This window comes from Carassius auratus, chromosome 34, assembly GCF_003368295.1.
Source record: "Carassius auratus strain Wakin chromosome 34, ASM336829v1, whole genome shotgun sequence".
Taxonomy (NCBI): Eukaryota; Metazoa; Chordata; class Actinopteri; order Cypriniformes; family Cyprinidae; genus Carassius; species Carassius auratus.
Window position 1 is genome coordinate 21,510,857 of NC_039276.1, and position 13,440 is coordinate 21,524,296.

General features: G+C 37.8%; 1 protein-coding gene across 7 annotated transcripts in view; it reads left to right on the forward strand.

The window, feature by feature from the left end:
• Window positions 1-11,317, forward strand: part of ubr3 (ubiquitin protein ligase E3 component n-recognin 3) — a 49,244-nt gene extending 37,927 nt beyond the window's left edge. For 4 of the 7 annotated variants that reach the window (XM_026218616.1, XM_026218621.1, XM_026218619.1 and 1 more), the window contains 9 exons: window positions 4,003-4,108; window positions 5,659-5,759; window positions 6,869-6,993; window positions 7,692-7,799; window positions 8,301-8,426; window positions 8,554-8,715; window positions 9,737-9,946; window positions 10,034-10,173; window positions 10,590-11,317. In XM_026218616.1, coding sequence (XP_026074401.1) covers window positions 4,003-4,108; window positions 5,659-5,759; window positions 6,869-6,993; window positions 7,692-7,799; window positions 8,301-8,426; window positions 8,554-8,715; window positions 9,737-9,946; window positions 10,034-10,173; window positions 10,590-10,707 — 1,196 coding nt within the window. In that variant the 3' untranslated portion in view covers window positions 10,708-11,317. Of the gene's footprint in view, window positions 1-4,002; window positions 4,109-5,658; window positions 5,760-6,868; window positions 7,003-7,691; window positions 7,800-8,300; window positions 8,427-8,553; window positions 8,716-9,736; window positions 9,947-10,033; window positions 10,174-10,589 lie in introns of all 7 variants that reach the window. The other 3 variants (XM_026218615.1, XM_026218618.1, XM_026218617.1) reach the window with 1 other exon arrangement.
• The last annotated feature ends 2,123 nt before the right edge of the window (window positions 11,318-13,440 follow it).

A 13,440-nucleotide genomic window follows, 5' to 3' on the forward strand; every position in this document is an offset into this window, starting at 1 on the left:
GTTTGTTTGGTTTGTTCCACTCGTCGGCCCTTCTCGGGCACACATCGGCAGCACTTTGCCCAATTCAATGTTGAATCGGCATCTGGGCCATCGGCGAGAGAGAGACCTCTGATTGGATGTTCAGTTTAGCAAACAAGTCAGTGCAGAGAAATAAAGCAAAAGTGATGAAAACAAGCATGTGAATGAAGGTGGTACAAACAGAAGGCTGTTTAAATATTGCATGAAGTTTCCCAATCATTCTAATAAGCGAATGTTTTCATACATTTACATTTATGCATTTAGCAGACACTTTTATCCAAAGCAACTTACAGTGCATTCAGGCTAACATTTATTACCTTACGTGTGTTCCCTGGGAATCGAACCCACAACCTTTTGCACTGCTATGGAATGCTCTACCACTGAGCCACAGGAACACTTCATACCAATATGAGCCGCTTAAAAGTTTTTAACGTTGCTGATATTCAAAATTGTAAGCAGACACTGCTTTGTTTACATTTCGTATATCTGCCTTTATCTCGCATATCTTTGTTTTGGTTTCTCCTTTTGAATGGCGAATATTTACTATTAATAGCTGCAGATATGAATAGTTCGTTCCTCTCAGGCATGTGCAGAACGCACGTGTTAGTTTGCTGTCGGCTGTAGTCTGTACGGTTTGCTCCAGTGCAGCTTTTTGGTCCGACGCTGCCGACATGATACGACAACACCAACGGCTTCCATCGCCGCTAGTTCTTTGAAGTCGGTTTGGTGTGTCCCGGCCGTAACATCCACACACTGGCTCTGTATAAATGTTCAGTCCTTGACACTCAATTGCTGTTGAAGAGATTTCACACTCCAGCAATGCAGCCATTTTTTGTGCTACATTAAACCCACATCCACAGAGAGGGCCAGGTTTACTCAGTCTCGGTACATTAGAGATCAGATCAGCAAGAGAACTAGAAAATAGAAGTAAGGACAAAGAAAGGGAAAGTGTGTGCTGATTGCTGCATACAAAACTCACCACCATTGTGCTAAGATTGTGAGTGGTTACTAGGATGCCATTGGTTTGTGTGTTTTTTTTTTTTGTTTGTTTGTTTTTTTGGGTGGGGGGTGGTTTGTTTGTTTTTTGGTGTTTTGGTTTTGTTTATGTTTTGCATTATGTTTTGTTTCTTATTTTGTTTATGGTTGTGTTTGGATTTTGTTTTTTGGTTTGGTTGTATTTGGTTTGTTTTTGTTGTTTTAATTTGCTTTGTTTGGTTTGATATATATGTTTATATATATATATATAAGCATGTTATGCAGTGTCATGTGACATGACATAGTTTAATAGTTAAATTTAGTGATTTTTTTCAAATGTAAGTGACTGGTAAAAAGTAGTTGCCTTCCATAATGACTCTTGACTTCTGTAGTACTGCTGTCAGAATTGCCATTAGATGTCCTGTATTTAGTCATAGTGATTCTGGGTTGTATTTAGAAGAATTTGAATGTCACTTGATGTTAATTCTTTCTCTGGATGGTAGTGTAGATTGGATGACATTCACTTTTGCCATTCAAGTCTCTTTCTGGTTCGTGTTTCATGTCTATGTGTGATTGATGGCATGTGAATGGGGGGGCAGTTATGCACACTATAATCACAGGTGGGTGGAGATGGAAGATCAATGTGGAGGCCAAGAGTGTGTGAGGATGGGGGTGGGCGAGAAATAGTGATGTAGAAATCTCCGATTTGGCTTTCTGTCTACATGATAAAGTGATTGCAAAGTGGGTATAAGCAAGAGGATGGAGGATTGAAGTGAATGTCTGGAGATATCTTCCACTTTCATTTGCCATCATGACTGAGGTTTGAGAGTGTTCATGTTCTTGTAACAGAACAGAATCCAAATGGATCTTTGAACCTGTTGCTAGTAGTCTAGTTACTAGTTATCAGGAAGGCTGTTCCAGAGTTTAAGAGCCAAATGTGAAAAAGCTCTACCTCCTTTAGTGGACTTTGCTATCCTAGGAACTACCAAAAGTCCAGTGTTTTGAGACCTTAAGGAGCGTTATGGATTGTAACGTGGTAGAAGGCTAGTTAGGTACGCAGGAGCTAAACCATTTAGGGCCTTATAGGTGAGTAATGATAATTTGTAACTGATACAGAACTTAATAGGTAGCCAGTGCAGAGACTGTAAAATTGGTCTAATATGATCATATTTTCTTGACCTGGTAAGTACTCTAGCCACTGCATTTTGGACTAACTGTAGCTTGTTTATTGAAGATGCAGGACAACCACCTAGAAGTGTGTTACAATAGTCTAGTCAAGAGGTCATAAATGTATGAACTATCTTTTCTGCATCAGAAACAGTTAACATGTTTCATAGCTTGGCAATGTTTCTAACATGGAAGAATGCAGTTTTTGTAACATGGGAAACATAGTTTTCAAAAGACAAGTTGCTGTCTAATATAACACCCAGATTTCTGACTGTAGAGGAAGTAACAATACATCCGTCTAGTTGCAAAGTGAAATCTACTAGATTCTGTATACTGTTTTTGGTACAATAATATCTCTGTCTTATCCTAATGTCATCCAATCTTTTACATTTTAACACACTCTGTTAGCTAAGATAATTGAGAAGTTTCATCTGGTCTCGTTGAGAGATATAGCTGAGTATCATCAACATAACAGTGGAAGCTAATTCCGTATTTTCTAATAATATTACCAAGGGGCAACATGTATATTGAAAATAGCAGTGGACCTAGGACAGATCCTTGTGACACTCCATATTATACAGGTGATAAATCAGACGGGTAAGATCTACACCTTTTTAGAGCATCAACTGTAACAGCCTGAAATATTTTATTTATCATGTTTGATCTAAAAAGACATTTTTATTGCTGAAATATTTAAACATTTTCTTTGATCATAATTATGTTAGTATTTTTATATACATAGTATAATTGGTATAGTAATTATAAATTGAATAACCATTACTTAAGTCTTCAGTGTCACATGATCCTTCAGAAATCATTCTAATATACTGATTTGCTCCTCAAGAAACATTATTAATATTATTAAAGTTGAAAAAGTTGTGCCACTTAATATATATATATATATATATATATATATATATATATATATATATATATATATATATATATATATATATATATATATATGAAAACATTGATGTATAGAAAGTTTAGAAGAACATAATTTATTTATTTATTTTTTTTATTTTTTTTGCAACATTATGGAAATTTTTACTGTGACTGTTGATCAATTAAATGCATTGTTAAAAAATCTTATTGACCACGAACAGTAGTGTATATTGAAGTTGACAAACATTGCTCATGGTGTCAGGTGCTGTAAAACTCTGAGGTGCAAAGCAATAGCTAAAGGCCTCTTTTGACACGTGTAAATGGGCCGACACTTAAAAAAATAATGCAGTCATAATGCAAAAGCACTCTTCTGTGTACACATTCTTCTCACATCCCCTCGCACTGCTGTTTCTGTGAAGGGTTGTGTTGAAAATTTAATTTCACACTCAATCAACCAATACGTGTTTTAAGCTGTTCCCCCTCTCATATTTTAATAAAGAATGCTTTGAATGAGGGAACAATTTTATCCAGTCTATCTTAGTTACCTATAGATGGTGCTATTGCTATGTCCACGAGTCTGTAGATAAGCCAGCATCTAGTATGTGGCTGGTGTTCTGCTTCTGGTAATAATGCACATATGGCTTCCTGTCTACACTAAGAATGCATGCAACCTGTGAAGCACACACGTCTGAAATACATCACATCATTCATTGCATTCAGAGGAGATTAAATTAGACAGTTTAAAAGCTGAAACTGTAAAATGACTTCTAAATCAATTAGAAAGGTAGGGAGCACTGCTGCTGGTTTGGACACAGCGTTTGGCATTGATCAGTGTGTAAATGCACAAGTTTTCATGAGGTCTGATGCCTGTCACATCCTCCTACATCCTGGAGGCTCTACCCAAACTCCATTCATCATGTTGCACACACTAACTATGTTCTGTGTGTGTTTCAGATCAACTGTTTCATGTGCTGGCCATGCACATGCGTCTCTACAGCATAGATTCAGCTTACAACCCCTGGACCAGACTCACACAGAGCACGCAGAGCAGAGACAATGAGTAAGTACACACACACACACACACACACACACACAATCAACATTTCCTGAACTGAGACTTTTTATAAAATAAAAATTGATAAACTCAAGGTGTAGAACAGAGATCCAGCAATCAGAGATGCTGCTGTAATTATAGAAATTAAATTGATGGTAAAAAAAACTTCCCGCTAACACAGTGAAAGTATCCCTACAAAGAGTAAGGAAATCACAGTTTCCACAAATCAGCATAGAATGATTTCTGAAGATCATGTGACACTGAAGACTGGAGGAATGATGCTGAAAATACAGGTTTGATCACAGGAAGAATTTATATATGTATATGTCTATGTATGTATGTATGTATGTATGTATGTATGTATGTATTTATTTATTTTATTTTTATTTTTTTATTTTTTCGGTCAAATGCAACCTTCAATTAGAATGGCAGTAGTATCTGAATATTTTACAATCAACTTTAAATATACTAACACACACAGTTTTTATATTCGTTGTTTGCGATGCAGAGTAGTCTGGTTCACAAACAGATGACTCTGATGAGTTCTCCTAACAAATCAGTCAAACAGACATGTTGACTTATAAACATTTAAAGATACACATACACTCGTGTTTTGTTGTATTTAGATATTTAAAAGAAAAAAATGAATTAAAAAACCCCAGAAGGCAGAAGGTTCTACTCTAACTGTCTTTTTATGCTGTGTGTCTGCTGCTGCGTCTTTTTGAGAGGGAAACTTGCACAAATGGGGTTTCCATAGAAACCAATAACTGCTGCATCTGGCAAATGATGGTGTGCAGCACTACATTTCCTGAGTGCTGGGCTTTATTTTGAGGGTTTATGGCTGTGTGGAGGTTACCGCTCACCGAGTCACCTGTTTAAAAGGCACTTAACACTGTCGGGCGAGTTAAATGGCCTCATTTCTCCTGCGTTGGGGCGTTTTCACCTGTGCATCTCTTAGGACTGTTGGACGGGCTGGACTCGGACTCAGATGGGAGACAGCTGTGCCTATAAATACCTTGTTAGAGGCTTTTGAAGGAAAACTCTGTCACTAGAACCCTCGGGCGCTTTAGCAGCGCTATTAATATAGCCATGTGAATAAAAGCTCTGCCTGCCTCTGATCACTTGTCAAGCACAAAAGACAATCTGTTTTATTATAAGAGAGCAAGTTTTTGGACAATAAAGTCATTCTCGATATGTTCGGATCCCATTGTATGTTAAATTTATTTGGGTGTGTTTTGACTGCGTGTCCAAACGCCTTTGGGGCACGAGTTCTGCTCAAACTGACAGCACTTTGTCCTCACTAAATTAATATTTGCTCAAAGAATATTTTATTTTTCCATTTTAATTGAAATCTTGAGTTTATGTGACCCGCCCACCTACTGTAAATGTACAGTAAGATTCCATTGAAAGAACCATTAATCCATTCTTACATAATGATTTAAGTTGTGCTGATTTGAAGGTATTGTCTGTAGATCACATTATCATGCATGTATCAGATAGTGGTCATGTTTTCTGTTTCTGAAGCATTGTCGAATGATTGTGTGTTCTGTGTGCAGGTACTGTGGTGATGAACGTCCTGAGGTGCCCATGCTCTTCAGAGACGTCCCGTCCCTCCTCATCATCTTCATCCTTACCATGCCTCAGCCTTTACGTAAAGGTAACACACACAAACAGTACACCATTTTTACATGCACACAATAAAATAATTGACTGATCATTGATTGGCACTCAAATAAGCATCATGTGTTTCGTCATTGTGAGCAAGGGATTGATTTGTGTCCATCAGTCTGAAGACGCAACACAATAAAGCTTGTATTAGAACAGAAACGGGCTGTGCATGTGTTAGAGAATAGTTTGGTGCTGTCACAACAACACGTGTCTGTCACAACAACACGTGTCTGTGTGTGTGTGTGAGTGATAGAGAGGTGTCTTTGTTTCTGGTGAGGAATGTTAATGGAGAGTGTGTGTGTGTGTGTGTGTGTGTGTGTGTGTTTCTCATCACACCACTGGTCCTAACACCTGCTACATGCACACAAGGGGTAATTACCCTCTCCTAAAAAAAAAAATCTAATGTTTTTTTTTTTTTTTTTTTTGTCTACTCAGTCACATAATTGATTTTTGTGTCTTAACAAAAGATCCATGGTTCTCTTGAAAGCTCTGGGGTCTATAGAGCTCTTTGAGTGAGTGTCTCTGTGTGCATCTTATCTGTGCTTTTATTCAAGGATATATCCAACATTTTTACATTTGTGAGGAGGCCAAAGTAAAAGGTTAAGAATCTGCTATAGAAGAAAAAAAACCCTTTTCTGATTTCTGAAATTGCACAAGATTTTATATCACTACAAAGTGTGCAGCTTTTGCAGATCATTTAGATTGTAGGGGTGAATGTTAAAAACGTGAAATTAGTAAAGTTATACAAAGACCTTCCAAACACTAGTATAGATAGATTATTCTAGTGTTCCTGCTGCTCAAACAGTGGAGCAATGCAACAAGGTCATGGGTTCAGTTCCCATGGATGAGAGCGATCGAAGGCTTGAAGTGATTAAATGTATACCTAGAATTTGAAACAGTCATATAATGTTATGTAATATGATGGAGATATATAAATATAATCCTAATGAAATCATTACATATGGATAAATCACGGGCAGTGTAACTAACAAACATTTAAGTGAAAGTCAGTTGTGATCTCATGCTGTGTTTTGCACTGAAGATCCTGCATCTGGTGTTGATGGTAACCGTGCTCTGTGTGTGTGTGTGTGTGTGCAGAGCACTTCACGTGTGTGGTGAAGGTGTTGTACAGTCTGCAGTACACACAGGCTCTGGCCGCTCTGTCGGTCCGGTTCAGCCCTGAGGAGAGACTCGTCTGGAGCAACACTGGAGCTGCCAAGAAGGTGCTGCAGGTGACCCACTCTTCACAGCCACCAATCCAGAAGCTTAGACTTAAAGCATGAGTGTTGTAATAGCTGTGAAATAGCGATATAGATTGATGTAGATTCTGTTGATGTTTGGTCGTGCATGTGTATATTTGGAGTGTTTATTATTCAAAGGCTAAATGTGGCTCATCTAGTCAGATTTCAAAACTGTAACTATCAATTTTACAATGATTAAGTAAGACCCTTGAAGATAGGCTAATTTTATTAAGAGAAAGATGTTCTTGCCCAGACTGAGGGAATCTCAGATAAATCTCACTCTGAAGAGATCATTAGTAATGGCTCTGCACTCGATTAAATGAGTATTTTTGGTGTAGAGGGGCTTTGTGGGAAACAAATGTGAAGAGTTTCATGTCATCCATCCGACTGCTTTAATTCCACATTATATAGTCTCACTTCTCTCTCTCACTCTCTCTCTTATTTCTCTCTATCAATCTCTCTCTCACTCTCTATCAATCTCTCTCTCTCTCTCTCTCTCTCTCTCTCTCTCTCTCTCTCTCTCTCTCTCTCTCTCTCTCTCAATCTCTCACTCACTCACACACACACACACACACACACACACGTTGGAAAATACAGCCGGTGTAATTCGGTCCAGTTGGTACAATAACAGTGATTACAGTCTGAAGGGAGAAATGTATTTCATGTTGTTTCTCACACAGAACACACCAAACTCTGACAAATCATGGGAGTCACTCCTGGGTCACGTGATCTCTGAGCTGACGAAGGCCAAAGATGTGTATGGCACCAACTCTGAGGAAACCCTTGTGGTGAGTCACATGGACCACCCGGCACAACGGAACAGTCCTGTAACACCATTAGATCCAAATAATTCCTGGTTCAGCACTTTTTATGTTTTAAGGACACCGCAATAATGAGTTGACCTAACAAACCATGCTAATAATTTGATTGCTTTTATGACTAATCTTACAAGTGGCATTTATTGGAAAAAATTTTATTATTCATGTTGAATTCATTATAGTAGTAACCATGAGTAAACATACAGTATGTAAAGAGAGAGAGAGTTATGTTCGTGCAAGGATCTTGTTGAATAAAAGTTTTTTTTTTTAAATGTTGGTATATCATCTATACATCTAATTTCATAATGACTTTTATGTAAAACACCTCCAGTTTAGTGTCAACCAGCCAAAGAAGAGCCCTTCCAGAGAGCAGCTCACTGTTATCATCGCCTGAAGCTTGTTCTGATCTCGAGTCACAGCTTTCTCAACAGGGCATGAGCTGTTATTAATGATGTCTTCTTCTCTCTGTAGTTGAGCTCCAGTGTGTGGTCTCCTCAGTCCATCGAGTTCAGCCTACAGCAGTTCTGTCTGCCCTTCCTGAGACTGTCCTGTTTACTGCAGCACCACCTGTATGGAGACAGCTTACCCGGCTGCCTGGTACACACACATTCAATCTGCCGTCTAAATCAAGACATTCTGCCATTTTTATGTAACGCTAGTTTCAATTAATATGACCTACTAACACTAAGCCCAGGTGGCTCACTGCGGGTGTCTGTGTTCACAGGTGGAGGAGGAGTTCTCTCTGCTGGCCGGGTGTCTGGGTTTGGCTGGTTCTGCTCAGTCCAGTGCTGCGTGTCTGGAGTGGAACATCAGTGCTTTTGATCTGATCAGTCAGTGGTGTTCAGAAGTCATCGCTCTGTCTGATACTCCCTCCCAGCAGTCTGTGGTCAGTGTTTGTGTCTCCTAGGACATGTTTCTTTGCACCCCTTGCTAACACCAGTGATTTAATTAGCTGTTACATTAATACTGTTAACCAAGCATGACTTGTGTCATTAAACATTATATTTTATATTTAGTATGCAACTTTGTAGAGTAGGGTTTGAACCAGTCACATTTCATGCTGCAAAACAACTAATTTTCTGTGTAAACACTCAAAACAGGAATCTTTGAAAGCGGTGACGTATTGCGCGTGTGTAGTACGTGTTAGATATGTAGACACGTGCAGTGCGTGTTAAAGGCAAGTGCGAACAAACATACACAACAATGGCGGAGGACAGGGTACTGTTGTTGCTGCTCAAGAGTTTGCTAATGCTTCTTCAGCAAAGTTTGCAACTTCAGCAACTTATAATCATCACTTGCTCACCGGTACCATTTACTAACAAGATAACAGCGCCAACTACTGGCCTGGCATACATAATACAGCAATTGTGGCCATTTTCGCGGATACGTGGAAACGTGAATCGTTTTGAAAACATGGTTGTGTATACGTAAAACCTACATTGTTGTGTAAACGTTGATATCTATGTTGTGTCACAGTCATGGCGGATTAAGACAAGACTTTGAGTAATGTTAAAAAGATTCAAGGTGGGTGGATGTTTTGGACTACCTTTTCAACGGTTTGGGATCAGAAAGTGTTTTGTTTTTAGTTTTTTTTTTTTTTCACAATCTTGATATTTTTGATTAAAGATCATCACAGGGCACAATAAACACCGCACATTCCATAAAAAACTGAACGGTTGTTTTTAATTTCATGGTAACTTTAATACGGAGAGTGAAATACAAGGTTTGTAGTTTGAATCCCTAGAAAAATGTACATTTGAGAACTGAAACGTTTGTCACGTTTGAGCATTTTGACCAGGCTGACACAACAATAACATCTTCCAGATATTTCAGATTTTTTACAAGATTGCTTTGACTGATAGTGAAAGGAAATGTAATCCGTGAGTGATTTTCTTTCATCTCTTCAGTCTCTATTAGGTCAGGATCCGCAGTGGGCCGCCCCTCGCCTCCTGCACCTGCCAGACAATTACAACACCATCTTCCAGTTCTACCACAGGAAATCCTGCACCAGCTGCGGCAAGACTCCCAAAGACCCCGCGCTGTGCCTGGTGTGCGGTGCGTTCGTCTGTCTGAAGGGGCACTGCTGTAAACAACAGGGCGTCTGTGAGTGTGTGCTGGTGAGTGTGTAGCAAACGCTTCAGTTTGAGTGATCCGTACACTGATAATAATCAGGATTATAATGAGAAGTATATTTGAATCCAAAGCACTCTCAGCACTGCGGAGCAGCGACCGGTATCTTCCTCCTGATCAACGCCTCGGTCATCATTATCATCCGAGGCCATCGCTTCTGTCTGTGGGGGTCTGTGTATCTGGACGCTCATGGAGAGGAGGACAGAGACCTACGGTAAACATCTCACTGCTCTGACATCTGTCCTGAGGGTCCCAGTAGGGGTTCCATTAAGGGGTGATTCTTGTAAGGGCAGTTTTTACACTTGTTATATTAAATGCATTGTTTGTTTTTACTCAAATTTAACCAATTTCAATCAATCAGAATCTGATGCAACATGAGCCGATCTAAATGTACTTAAAAATTTGATTTGAAAAAATTATTTTTTAATTCATGTTGACAGTTTGTTACGTGTGATATCAGAGTAGCCTCATCTTAAAAATGGGGGGGGCGTTTTTGTTATTTTTGTGGCATTCTCGCCCTGCTCAGTAATCATTTATTTGTGGAGTTTATTTGCCGGTTCATTTATTTTATAGAGAAAATGGTTTTCATTTCCTGCTGTAAGCTCTTGTTTTTTCTTTCCTATTCCATAGTCGAGGAAAGCCTCTGTATTTATGTGAGGAGAGATACCGCGTTCTGGAGCAGCAGTGGGTCTCGCACACCTTCGACCACATCAACAAGCGCTGGGGTCCCCATTACAATGGACTTTAAAAGTACAGCCCTCATCCTGGAGAGGACAGGTCACATGATGTCAGTGCCAGCCTCTGTGTCGTGTAATATAAAGAAAACCTGCTTTGAGTTGGCCACCGCCTGGGTTCATGTGAGGTTTAGTGTACAATCAACCCTACAGACTAACAGTGTGTGTGTGTGAGTGTGTTTTAAAAGTGTGTGTGGATTTATAGGGGGAGAATTTAGTTTTGTTCCAGCAAACTCAAAGTGAAAGCACACTGAGTGAATCTGTGTCTAGTCTGTTGGACGCACAAGTGGAATAATACTCCCGTTCTGTAATGTTTGGAAAACTGAAATAGTTTTGAGGAGAGAGACTCTTGGAGGGAAAAAGAACAAAACCATTTTGACAAATATTAAACAAATTATGTATAGACATCAAAATTAATATCAGAAGCTTGAATGCTAAAGGTACCAGGACTCTACATATCCCCCCATGACCCCATCGTGCTTTTTGAGTTGAAACATATCTCATAGGACTGACTGTGGGTTCGAAAGGAGGGTATGAGAAGAAATATGAGCCAATTAGAGCTAAAGTGAGATTTCTCTCTGACTCGGTGTAGTTGCTGTCATCCTCAGGAATATTATTATTATTTTTTATTAATTTTAGTTTTTTGCTTGTAGTCTCGGATAAGATTTTAATATTTAAGAAGTGCTGCTATTCATTGTTTGAATAAAGTAAATTATACCTTTGTAAAAAAATATATATATATATTTTTACAATATTCATCTTTTTGTTTTCCTAATGAAGGCTCTGTTTTTGATGGTGCTGGTTGGTCCGTTTAGTTTATTATTAAAATATTCCCCTGCAATCTTGTAGCACATTATATTTAATGGCCAGAGACAGAGCTAGTCTTTATGTAATGATCTGTGGCCCTTTCCCTGAGATAAATGTCAGATAAAAAAATATAAAACCTAAATATATATATATATATATATATATATATATATATATATATATATATATATATATATATATATATATATATATATATATATATATATATATTTATATTTTTTTTTTTTTTTTTTTTTTTTTTTGCATTAAGAAAATGAAGTTGATTTTTGAATAAAGATTATTTGTATCATTTTCCCGACTATGACAATTTGCCCCAAATTCTTATTACTGCAAACATTAAGTGTTTTTCCCCTCAATATATATATATTTATTGTATGGAAAATAATGCAATACAATTATGGTTCTAAAAATCTGCTTCCCTTTTTTTTTATTGCAAAATATAATTTAATTCATTTTTCTGGTTAAGGGTGAAATGGTGATCTATGAATATTGATATATTTCCTGAGATTCACTGAACTATAGCCAAACTAATCTTGCCACACACCCACCAAGTCAGCTGTCACTCAAAGTTTTGATTGTCTTTCCCATATCCTAATTAAATGATAATTCCTGGACTGTTGTCTGATGGTCCATAGGGAGCAGTGTTTGCCATTACACTGAGCTCTGGTTCAGAGAGTCACATCATACAGATTCTCAGAGCCATTTGATGGCTGTTCTGTTGGTAGCAATTGGCTGCCAGAGTCCCATTTCTCCTCCTCTTATATTTTGTTCCAGGTAGTGAAGTTTTCTTTTGTTTAAAGACATTATTATTTGTGTTGTTGTGGTATTGTGATGCACACACCATTCAATATCTCAAATTCCTGATCTAAAGTGTTCTTTAGAAAAGGGTTGTCACTTTGTTCTACAGCTTTGTACTCGGCCAGATTGTGTGTAGATCATTTATGCAATAGAATCAGACCAAAAATGGAAAAGAAAATATCTGTTTTAATGTGATCAAAAAGTCAATATAAAAAAAGAGTGGGGGAAAAAAGTTAAACTTTACAATAAAAGTACTTTACACATATAGGCATTTAGCAAAATCTAGTTTTCCAGTCCGATAAGTGTGGTGTTCCTCAAAGCTCTGTCCTCGGACCATCATTGATTGTGTAATCTGTAACTGTGGAGAGGGCATTATGTATACACAAGTTAATTATTTGAAAATGCATTAAACTGGATCACATCAAACTGAATATTGGCACACAATTACTTTATGTAATGCAGGTCCAATGTTATCAAGTGGGTTAATTTTAGTACTCCCTCTTTTCATCATTGTCCCCTTAAAAATGAAGATCAAGCTTCACTTTAACATAAAATGACCCCAGTGTAAAACTTACGTGACCACAGTGAGAGTTCTTGTGTGTGTGTGTGTGTGTGTGTGTGTGTGTGTGTGTGTGTGTGTATATATATATATATATATTTGTCCCATCATATTTGTTGTATATAGAACTTTAATACACAAATTTAGTTGCAGTTTGCAGTTCATTTTCCCATTTGATGTTTGTATGTCTATTTTGGTTGTGCATTATGATCAAAATAATGGCATCAGTCTAGCCATTGTAATACTTAATATTGAGTGATATTATAAGTCACATGCAACATCCAGCTATATTTAGGGCATTTTGCCTTTTGTTTGTTTCTTACTGAAGACATACACGCACCCACAACACACACATATACACACATTCAGACATTTAAGCACTGATAAACAAAAAACAAAAAACGTTTGATTGGTAAGTATTGATTATCATTGCCGTAGTAATGCCATGCTGGAGGGAGGGTGGTTTCAGTGCATTTGAAGCTTGCTTCTTTTTTTTTTATTTTGTTTTGATTTCTTGCATGCTGCTGTTTTCTTTTCTTTTATTTTTTCTCCTTCCCCACTC